Genomic DNA, 12185 nt, shown 5'->3' on the forward strand with positions numbered 1-12185 from the left:
ACTGTCTAGGGTTTACCCTTCCTCTTGTTTTCTCATCCCTCTCCTCCCTTCACTTCAGTCTATTTATCTTTCTGCCTCCTCTCTTTTCTCTGGCTCTTCTGACAACAGCCCACCCATCACTTATCACATCAAAACAACAATCTTCTCTCCTCCCCTCATTTCTTTGCTGACTTGTTCTTTCTTTTTCCCTCTTTTGCTTTTTCTTTTTTCTATTTTTTTATTCCTTCTCCCGGGGGATCCCTCTCCCTTGGCTGACAGTCACAGACCCTGATGCCCCCTCTCTCCAGCCCACCCTCCATTCCTCTCCTCTGCATCTCGTTCTGTCGGTTCTGCCTCACTGCTCTCCTACACCCCCTCTGAGTGTCAGCCCCCCTGCTGCAGAGAGAAAGACAGAAAGACAGAGGGAGAAGGAGAACAGCAGAAGAGAGTTGCTTGCTTAATGAAGGTATGATATTAGACAGGGCGAGCAAAAAAGAGGATAATTTGCTTGAGAATTGCTGAGATAAAACAAGCTGGAAAAGCAAAGTTTGTAGATTATCTCCTTTAACAATTCTTGTCCGATTATTGATTCAGGGAGCTGAGAGAATTCTCTGAAAAATGCAAACATTGACACTGAGGAAGTGCTCGCATACAACTTTTCTTTGTCTGTGTGTACATGCGAGTGTGTATCTGTTTAGCTGCGTCTGTCAGGAGGGGTCGAGATGTGGTCTCCATGGCACCCCTGGGTGTGAACATCCTCTCCCTTGTCATCACCGTAGTGACGGGAATATGTCAGGTTGTTTGGGAGATGAGAGGCGGGGGCGGGGAGAGAGGAGGGGAACGAAGGCTCAGGGGTCTCCATCGTGTAGCTCAGTGTCAAGGTCGCACGCACACGCTGTCAAAAACAAACACACATGCACGAAAACAATCCCGTACACCGATCCAAATACACACTCAAGTATACTGTCAAACCTGAGGACAGGACGGGGCGAACGCAGGGGGACAGGGCAACAGGGTTACCCGTCTTTAGATGTGCTGTTCTTACATGTCCGCAGAGACTCTGTATGTGTCAGCCCCAGAATGTGTGATACTGAATGATTGGGACAAAAACTTGCAAAAAAAAAACCCTGTTAGCGATTCAGTTTCGGTGAACAGCAGCAGCATCCCTCTCACTGACCATCGCTGTTGCTTCTGGTGTGAACGAAAGCAAAGAGGGAAGAAGAATGGCGTTCCGGGATTGAAACACAAAAGCGCCATGGAAGGCGGAGTGGAAGGGAATGAATGAATTAGTCGTGGGTCACTGGTGATTCTCATTAAAAACAAATTACTAATGTTGAGGAGGGACAGCTGTGCTAGTGTGGCTGGTTTCTAATGATACTCGGGGAGACACACAGCACAGGCGCAAACACACGCACACGTAGACACACAACACATGCCACCTCCTGGGACCGCTGTCAACCACAGTGTAGACAGACAAGAAAGAGGAAGTGTCAGAGCTAAGTACATTCTCTGAAGACTCACACACGTGCGTGCATACTGCGCACATCGAAGAGGAATTCAACACATTTATGGGTGCAGATGAGCTTTTCATGGCACGACAATCACTGAGTAATTGATAACAGGTACTTACAACAACAAGCATTATTCAAAGTGCCAACATTCCTTAAGGAACGTTCAGACCATTGACTGTACAAGAGAACTGGACTGAGTGAGCGTGACAACACCCATAGAAAATGACTTGCTTCCAGACAAAAGTAGTGAATTCAGTCACCATTTTTTCACAACACAGACACCGCCATGTCGCTGCCAGATGACGTCAGTGGGCAATGATTGGTCCGAATTGGTCTTCGACAATGTTTGGCAACCACTATCGCCAATCAGGAGTGAGCTTGTTGGAAACCCATACACCTACCACCTGAAAGCAGGCTACAGGAAATCTGACAACCCAACGTTTGAAATATGAGATGACATATTTCTATTGAGGTGTCTGATTGGTAAGTTTACAACTTGAATAACTTGCGCTAAAATTATCATGAAAAAAAACTAGGATTAACAAGAACATGTTAAAGAAATGCATTACATGAAAAATTGTAAATTTGGTAAATATGACTTAGTAATAGCTGTTTATAAAAGTTTAAGCAACGGGTACTTCCTATTGGAAAATGGGGGGAGGGGGGATCATTCAGTCCAGTTCCCTTATACAGTCGATTATTCAGACCAGGATTTCCCTTTGGCATGCTAGAATTGGAGAGCCTCGTGTGGATCTTGCAGTAGATATGTACCTGAGTTTAAATTATAAAATGTCCTGGCCAAAACCAGCATTTGATAACTTGCTGGGATGTGAACCAGCCTTTGTTGTCAGTCACTGTGTCAGCTTGCTCCTCTACTGATGATAAAACCCAAGCTTTATTTACAAAAGAAGATCTTAGATCCAAAAGAATAAATTCACTGACTTTCCAGTCTGATCACGGAAGCCCAGCCAAGTCTTTCCTAATCCTGCCAATTGTTTGTGTGTTTGTCATTGACTTTCTACTTTTATTTTTTTAACTCCCTTCACCCTTTTCTGGTCATGAGACATGGATCCTTAACCCTCAGAATTCCCTGAACTCACCGGTAAGGGTTGCCAATCATATCGGCTGTTTACAATGATGCAAGAATGAAACAGACCCACCAGGATTGATTGAATGATTGATGTTAAGCATTGCTATGAAAAAATAGTTTTAAAAATACGTTACTCGCGCAAATTATGAAATATGTAAAAAAAAAACTGAAAAAAAGATAATTTTTAATTTAAAAAAAGAGATTTTAAGTCCTTAGAAAACAGAAAAACACACTAAAATTATATGGATTCAGATTCTTAATTTAAATGAATATTTTCTCATGTTTGTGTATAACTGTGTGTCAGTATTCTTACCAGGTACCATGCCAGGGAGGGATGGGGTGGAGTAGCTGCCCTGTCCGGTGGGAGGGACATGAGGGGGGTACCCTGGCAGAGTTGTGCTTGCCAAATCTCGACCTATAAACACAGACAAAACCACACATTTACCATCTGCGGCATCGTATTATCAGGATCTACTCTAACATTCAATTTCTTTGAAATATTTGTGTTTGTATTGTATTTCCCGCCGTTTTTAGAGCATATTCTGACAAAAAAGACTCATAAAACGCTAAAGAATGAGCTAAATTGTGATACAGAATTTTATCTCACCCAAAAGAACCTTTTGTTATATTTATTATTGTCTATTATTAAGCTGCAAATGACCTTCATGTTACATTCCAACCCTGAAAGCAATTATACTAAAGACTTAAATCGTGCGTTGCTGGGTTAAAAGCCTACAAGCATCATCTGAAAAACGCTTCACCTCCTGACAGCTCATTCATGACATGCCGTTTTCTTTTGTTTCTTCCCTCCTTGTTTTCCATCCTCTGGCACTTATTAATTTACAGACTCGCCGTTTTCTCCTTAACTACACCCCTCCTCCCCTTCTTCTTCCTCTGTCTGTCAGTTGGTGGATAGGATATATAACTGCATTAGACTACATGACAGTGTGTCGCCCCAAATCATTTCTCTGTGTTTGCACGCAGCAGACACAGGGAATGTGTGAAGAGGGTGCCCTCCATTCATCATCATCATCATGTACGCACACTCCGGCACACGCACAACCACCAACAGCCGGCTCCTGCTGCACGCACACACACATTTATCCTCATCATAAACTGCTCAGGATCCAACACCATCAATCCCATTCACTTTCCCTCCACTTAACCAGCGCTACCTTAGTGAGAGATGGAGGAGGAGAAACGACTGAGTGAAATAAAAAGGAGATCATAAAAGATGGAAAAGAAAGCTATGAAAACTAAATATAGACAATTTAGGGAAACCTGAACACTTTAATGACAACTGTGGTGGTACAGTGATTTTTTCTTTAAAAGAAAAAAAAGCATAATTAGTCATATTACATTATTTCACCCCTGATAAATGAACAATTTTTAAGCTTACAGCTAAATTATTTTTACTTTAAGTGTAAACTATAGCGACTTTTATTAAAACATACATATTTTAATGTTTAATCTATTATTGTCATAAAAATGCTAGAATGTTCATGCAAACATATGAATCTTAACGACCCACTCCAATGAAAAATTGTGTTTTTGGTGTTGTTATTATGTTCTTGTGGCATTTTCCTCACAATGGATGACATTTATAATGAAAATTAAGCAAAATTAAATAGAGTATTTCTTTATTTAAATGAACTAGGATCAGACAAAAAAAATACTGATGTAAAAAAAGCTTGCAGCCGTGACGTAGAAGCTACATTGGTGGGCCACCAGCTCTCTGCCCAGCTCCATTCTGATGCGTTCCCTTGTAGAGATTCATGTATATCTTCGTGTTCCTCATCTGAGCTGGCATCTGTCTCAAAACTGTACGGCTGGATAGCTCTGATATTTCTCCATTTTTGTTGCAATGGTGTTGTTAGGATGGGGTTGTGAGGGGCTGTAAGCTAGCAGGAGAGTGTAAACAGATGTGAACAGGCCAGAACTACTGCAGCTCTGTAGAAACTATATCCTAGAAAACAACACCATTTTTTTACAATTTTGGCTAAAAACAGCATTATTGTAAATAAATGACCACTGGGAACGCTTTAGAAGATGATGAGAAGATGACTGAAGTGGGACTTTAAATGTTTGATCTTCTGAACGTATTGGATTAATTTTTTTTTATAGTTTTTCAAATGACGTGCAACATAGAGAAGAACTCAGAAAAGGCAGTAAAGGCAGTTTGGTAATTTAGACTGAAGCCAAGGTCACATTAAAATCTCAGAAGAAAAAATTAAATTTTTACTCCAAAACAGTTTCTTGGCGTTATGTGAATGACAATACAATATTATTATATAATATTTGTAAATATTTGCATATCATCATTATTATTATCAGATATGTACCAAATTCAGTTGAGTGGTTTTACATCCCTGTCAGTCAGTGGATTTATACTGACTTGTGTTTGACATCACAGACAAAAGGGTTAAGGAAGTGTCAATTCTTACTTAATTAAATAGTAAACTATGATCTCATTTTACGTAATTGACTAGACATTACTTAAATATTCACATTTCCATACTGGAATATCAGTAAACAACTGCAGTGAAGGATGTAGGAAACCATAAGTCCACGAAAGCTCCTTTTATCTCTGCGTGTTTTCCTCTCTGTTCATCTCACGTGTGTCTCCTCGCCTCCCGCCCTGCATGTGGTTTTCTCTTACAGACCCTCTCTTTTCTTCAGCCTCCCTCTGTCCCTCTCTGCCTCCTCTCTCCTGTCTCGTGTAGTAAAGTTTTTCTCTGTGTTTGACGCGACAGCGAGGCATTAGTGCAGACGGGCTACTCATCCGCTCAGGGTCAGTGCACAGGGCATGGTGGAGAGGGAAGGAGAGGGTGAAAGAGAGGAGAGATGGACTCTCTACAGCCAACTTAGAGGGGGCAGACAGGGCCAGATCCTCTGAGAGGTGTGTATGTCTGTGCGCATGTGTGCTTGTGCATATGTATGCCAGTTGTATTGATGTATCTCTTGTCCTTTGCTTTAGAGGTCAACAAACAAGTACAAGTCTCTTCCAGTCTCACTTGGAGCCATAGATGAACGCACTTTTTATGTGATTTTCTGTTTTTTTCTCGGCCTCTCTAACTTTTAAACGTCCATGAAAAACTCAGAGCAACACATGTCAGACATGGAGGCGTCAATCATGCACAGTGTGACACAGATCAGGTTCAGGAAGACCTAAACAAAGTGTTTGTTAATGTCACAGATGCAGTAACACTGCGTCAAGCACGCAGACGTGCGAACCCCTAGAGGGTGCTCTACTCTGAGGGAAGAGACAGGCAGGGAAATGCATGCATAATATTCTGATCGTGTGTGTATGTCTATGTAAATATGAATGTGTGGGTTAGCATGCATAAGCAGAAATGGAAATTTTATCAGGCTATCTTATTCCCACACTCCCTGTCTCTTTCTTTTCGGGTTTGTGCAGGTAATATCCCTTTGTGGCTTTGACGAGCCCATTCCCAGATATCCCAAACTCCCAGATCAATGATTTCCCTCATTACAGATGGGAGCGCAGAACCCTTGTCCAAGTGCTCCCTGGTCTACTCTTAATTAACCACTGCCTCTCCCAGTGCCCCTAAATGGGAAAAGGGGAACAGACGAGCCTCTACCTTTTTACTTCCTTCAACCTTTCTTTTTCCCCCTTAGCCCTCTCCTGAGGTCTGGAGCAGTGAGCTCTTTGAGCACTCAGATCATGTATTTTAGTCATTACCAAGGGAAATACACAGTCATCTGACAATGAATTTCTGTTTTTTAATGGGATTCAGGAGTTAGGTGTTTTGGTTTAGGATTTTATGAACAGGAGGTCTGTCTTTCAGAAGGCTGAAAGACAAGAGGAAGGCATTTTTACTTCAAGAAAATATACTAATTATAAAGGCAAATGTACTTCTCTATTTAGCTTAATTGGCTTAATTGAAGACTAAATAATCAAAGTTCCACTCCGATCATCTTTAGATTATTTTAAATGCATTCCCAGTGTTATATTAATTATGATTATGCCCTTTTTCGCCAAAATGAAAAAAAGCTGGAGTTTTCTAGGATATCATTTCTGCAGAGCGGCAGGAGTTCATCAAAAATTCGCCTCTGATTTCTGGACGGTTCTGTTGGTGCGGAGTAAACCTTCACTCGTTTCCCATCATCCCTTTGTTTACACACTCTCCTGGTAGCTTACTTCCCCTCACAACCACACCAGCTCAGGCGATGAAAGCAAAGGCGTACATGGATTTATTCGTCTGTAAGTGGATACATCAGGATGGAGCGGAGCAGGGTGCTTGTGGACAGCCGACTGTAGCATCTACATCAATGCTACAGGCTTTTTCCAACTTCCAATTTTTCATCTGCTCCTGATTTACAATGTTATGAATAAATAAATACTCAAAAATGCAGTTTTAAGCCTAATTTCTTTTATATGTGTGCTATACATGTCCTCTATCATGAAGAAAATGCCACAAGAACATGTAGGAAACACACAAAAAAACTATTTTCATTGGAGTGGGTCTTTAACCAAAATATTTCATGAACACATTTTTTTAAAATAAAGTTCAAAAACAAATGTCACATGTGAGTGACCTGATAACCAGGTGACTGTTTTACCTGGAACTAGTGAGTAGGACTGTGGACCGGAAACACTGGATCCTAACTCCCCCGCTGTGCCTGGATTGGTTAAACTGTTCTTCATTTCATCTAGTCCACCTGCTAGCGAGGCCATGGCAGAGTAATCTGATGTCTGGAAAGGAGAACAAATGAACAGAGAAAATGTAATTACTAATCAGAAGATCCAAACAAGTGTGTAAGGTTTTTTTTCCTCTTTTTTCTGCATAATAATATTTCTACAACATGACCCAATTGCCATGTGTAAGGGTAAATGAGCTTTTCCAGAAGCACACACACAGTTACATCCACAACACACCTCCACCTGCAGTTTGGAGTTTATTGATCTGTTTACAAAGACAGGGATTTACTGTACAAGCAAGTCCAACAGTCTATAACCACAGGATCAGCTCGCGCTTTCTCTTCATCCCTCTCATCCTCAGACTCCAACAGTACACAGCAAACATATATTTACCCAGAAGCCCTGTGGCATTACACAGACTATAGCTAGCAAAAAGCCTCTTGTCTCCCTAGATACCAACAACAATAACAACTGTGATCATCTCAGCACACATTCATATAGACCCCCTTATAACACCCTCTCTTACACACTCAACTGACTTTCTTAACTAAACACAGAGGATAGAGTGATAAACTAAGGAATACATCTGTAAATATACAGTCTTAAGACACAGCTGTGCCAATCTCAATAAGACATAAAACAAATACAGGATTTTCATTAATTAGATTTGCTTTGTGTACATTGTTTCCCATAAGCCAGCGGTCTGCATCCTGAGGCTCTAAAGCCAATTATCAGGGATAAAACCGGCTCTTTTTGCCAAATATCAGGGTTAAATGAGTCACTTTTATCCCTGATATTTTGGCTCTTTGGCTTTAAAGAAAAAAGTGATGCAGATTTGAATAAATAATGGGTTTGTAGATTTGGTTAATTTGCTTTAGGTAATTAAGTTTTGTGTTTAGATTTTTAACATGTTTAAACATAGTTTAAAACATTTTTTATCTTCTCTCCTGCTCAACAGTGTCTAGTTACTGCTCAAAGGCAAAATAGTCTTAACCCTGGAGAATCCAAGAACAATTTTCTTCTGGGCTTTTTAAGCTAAGTTGACGTCTTTTTTTTTGGTTTTGTTAATTTTGGGTAGCAGCAATTTACAGCTGCAAAAAGAATAAAAAAATGAAACTAGTAAAATCATCCTGTGGGTTTTCCAAGGTTAAAGTATATAATTGCATTTACACAAGTAGATTTAAAAACAATTGGATTGAAAATCAATGCTGTTGTGTTTATATTCAATATCAGAAGAGGAAAAAAGGATGAGGGCTCACGAAAGCGTCATGTTTGACTTGACTTTCTTGCTTTTTTACTTCAAGTAAAGCTGCTACAGCAGTAGAATCTTAATTTACACAAGGTGGATTTTTTTAAAGGAACTTGTATGTGTTGCTGTCAAAAGTAAAAGAAGTTTAATTTGCTATAAACAGAAAAATGTAACATTGTTATAAGTAGTATAAGTCTATTTTTCTAAACAGTGAGCTGAGACTTAGCAGCTCTTGCCGAGTTTTGGTCATTCACAAACTCAACTGTAAAGCTCTTTGATCGTCAAAGGTTGCAGATCCCGGTCTTAAGCAATACTTTGTTTGTAAAAACGCATCAAAGAATTCTGTTTCTCCCACTTATGGCTCTGCAAAAAAACATCCTAAAGCAGATTCTACTCAGACAATCCAGAAAGCAGCTAAATGGATTGATGATGAAAATTGTCCTCTCACCTGTGTTTGACCCCCCGGCCCAAAGCCTTGACCCATTCATCATCATTTTGTCGCCCAGATTTGTTCTGTGTGTGAAAGATTATGAGGGAGTGTGTGGGAGAGTGCGTGGTAATTTAAAGTGATGTGTTTTGACGCTGATGATCACACATAGATATAGATTGACCACTGAATTCATCTCAAGGCTGCTGCACTCATGTCAAAGGAAATGATCTGTCCAGTTAGAAACACTTTTCTTTTATCATCTCTGACCTCGATGGGAACCGTGGTCTTGAAAAGGGATTTTGGAAAGAGCGTGGTCTATCTTCCACGTGGAACAACGTCTCCACTGGTTACTTTGTTACTAGCTCCAGTTACAGTATGATCCTTAAACTTGTGTTTTTTGGCTTGTGAGCCAAACCTTTCAGAAAACTCATCTTTGGGTCAACATTCTAAATCTCCACAGAGAAGACCAAAATATGGTTTGAACCAGCTTTTTTGTTGCAAGGAAAGGGTGTAAACCCCTGATCGACTCCCGTACCAAACAAATGTACAGTGCTACAATGGACAAAGATTGAATCATATTCATACAGAAATTAGGCCCTAAAGTCACATTTTAGCTCAGCTAATATATTAGTTAGTTCAAATTTTAAATAATTTAATCAATTTTGCATACATGTGCATTAAAAAAAAAGTTATTTGGACAATATCATTATATGGAATTACTTCTTTCAAATTAAACTTAAAGCAAAAGCATCCTTTGTTAACTCCTGTGCCAAGCCTCTTCTAAATAGGGCTGGGCAATATGGCAACAAAAAAGAATCTAAAAAAAAACTAAAAAAATAAAAAAATAAATTTGACCTTTAATTTTATTTAAATTGAATGTTTTCCTTCCTCCCTTTACTTACTTTAACAAAAATGACAGAATATGTTTAACAAAACCTATTTTATTTTTCTATTTTATTATAATTGTTCTGAACACAAAGTGCAGCCAATTATAAGCTGTGTTTTTCAAAAATGTTTGAAAAACAATGCAGCAAATGTTTTTAGAGCTAGCTTGAGCATCTCATGGAGAGCAGCACTTCTCGCACTCGACAGAGTCTCTGTTTTGGTTGTTGAAAGAAATTCGTTGTCCTCCCACTTTTGGTGGCAACAGCTTTCAAACAAATTTTGCAGTGTGCGGTTTGTTACTCCAAGTCTGAAGTCACAAAACCGAACCAGTTCCATACAACTAAAGAACCTGTTCCTTCTTAGGGAAGAAGTTGCTCTTTGCTAGTTGCGTACAGCGAGAAACTGGCTGGCTGGCTTACACTGAACAACAGAGGCCCAAGAAAAATCTTCTAAAAATAACAAGTTTTAATTTATTGCTAAAATCGATTTATCGCCCAGTCATACTTCAGACTCTGAATTTTCCAATAAAACATGTGAATGTAGTGAATACATTCTGTGCTTTTCAAGTGTACAATTGTTTGTGTGTGTGTGTGTGTGTGGGTGTGGGTGTGCACAAACCACACTAATCAGAATTTCCTTTAGGTGACGAGGTGAGAGTTTTGCACTGACCCTTTAAATACGTCTGCATGTGTGTGTGTGTGTGCAAGGTGTAAGTGTAGCCGTTTGTTTGTGCTCACTGACCTCTTAAACACCCCTGCGCTCGTCATCACACAACACAACCACTGGACTGTGACCTGCCAAATAAGAGCTTACACTGTACACTGCACACACACGTCTCTCTTTGCCCCTTTATTTCTCACACATAGAACCATCAGACCTCTAGTTTTTTTTTTTTTTTTTTACCCAATCTAACATGGCATCCCTGCACACCCTCCTGTCTTGGCCACACTCTGTCTTATTATAATGACATCTAATCTGTTCATGTATCAATGTGTAGATGAAGGCCAGGCAGCAGTGTTAGCAGAGGAGAAGGGGCCTGCTGTGGTAATTGGCCATGATGAAGTTTGGCCAGTGGGGTGACAGGGCTGCTAAGGAAGATGGATTATTCTCATTCGCACCCGTAAATGTTGTCAATTCCACCACTCATACAGCACCATCAGCCCTCATCAAAGGAGAGAGACGCAGCTGCCAGGTCGAGAAGGGGTTGGACTGGGGGGGCTGGTAATGCTGGTGGAGAGAAGTTGTTCGACAGGGCGGCAAGACCTGAACTTGGTCAAAAAAGAAATAAATATAGCCTGCCCTGGCACAGAGGAAGGGGGATTTGCATCTACCGGCTGATTCAAGTTGAAGTTCTACTCTCATCTCTTGATCTATTTCAAAAGTGTTCCCATTGGTCTTGATTATGTTTGTAGCCAAAATCAAAAAGCTTGTGTCATTTTTTAGAATATAGTTTCTGCAGAGCAGCGGTACTTTATTAGCAACTCTATATTCACAATATACTCAAAATTATTAAGATTTTCTAAGTGAAAATAACCAAGGATTAAAAAAACATATTTTCTATCATTTTAAAATGCAAGAATATATACAAGCTTCTTATAGGAGGATTATTATAATTTTTATTTTAGTCTGTCTTAAATTTTTGGTTTGCGTTTCTCATTTTCATCTTTTAGATTTTTTTAAGATATCTTTAATACATCAAAATGGTCTGCTGACTCAGATGTGGCAAACCAATGGTTTAGTCTAAATCTCACATCAATAACAGATGAGCCTTAATCGTCCCTTCAGAACACACAAACACACATAGACCAGCCATGCTGGCTTTCATCATTTGCATAATAGCATTTCCCTTTTTCTCAATTCTCCAAATAGCTCCCATTTCTCTGTCTGCCTCCCTCTGTCGCTTTTGCCACATTGTCCTGTGTACCCCTGATGGAAAATGGCTCGACTATAAACAAACACAATTCCCTCTGTGGCCCACAAACAGAGACTGGGATTGTCAGGGAAGGAATTTATCTGAGCTCAAACTGAGCGTGGCAGCAGTGTGGAGGATATTTATTTTACAGACAACCCAAGCAGACCTCAGCTCTTGCGAGAGCCAAAGAAAGTTTAAAAACTACAAGTTCCTGTAGTAAACAAACAAGGATCCCTTTCATAGTAATATAGGGAGAGCTGATTGCTGTCACAGGCGTGAATGTGAGTCCATGTCAGAATTAGGCATAAAACCATTTGCTGTGTTGATTTTACTTAGACTAGAGCACTCAAGTCTGTCAAAATAATCTATGGATTATTCAAGTCACTTGAAGAAAGTTATTGGCCTTTGACTTTTTAGCTGGCTTTTGTCCTTCGCAATTTAATTTACTTTTGTGGAAAGTTAAGCA

General features: G+C 39.9%; 1 protein-coding gene across 4 annotated transcripts in view; it reads right to left on the reverse strand.

The window, feature by feature from the left end:
- pax5 (paired box 5) overlaps positions 1-12185 on the reverse strand; it is a 55329-nt gene that overhangs the window by 9255 nt on the left and 33889 nt on the right. For all 4 annotated transcript variants that reach the window (XM_023956470.1, XM_023956476.1, XM_023956477.1 and 1 more), the window contains exons 7-8: positions 7165-7297; positions 2894-2995 (exon numbers count right to left, since the gene is read on the reverse strand). In XM_023956470.1, the coding sequence (XP_023812238.1) occupies positions 2894-2995; positions 7165-7297 (235 nt within the window). The remainder of the gene's footprint in view (positions 1-2893; positions 2996-7164; positions 7298-12185) is intronic.

The sequence above is a fragment of the Oryzias latipes genome, chromosome 1 (assembly GCF_002234675.1).
Source record: "Oryzias latipes chromosome 1, ASM223467v1".
Classification (NCBI taxonomy): domain Eukaryota; kingdom Metazoa; phylum Chordata; class Actinopteri; order Beloniformes; family Adrianichthyidae; genus Oryzias; species Oryzias latipes.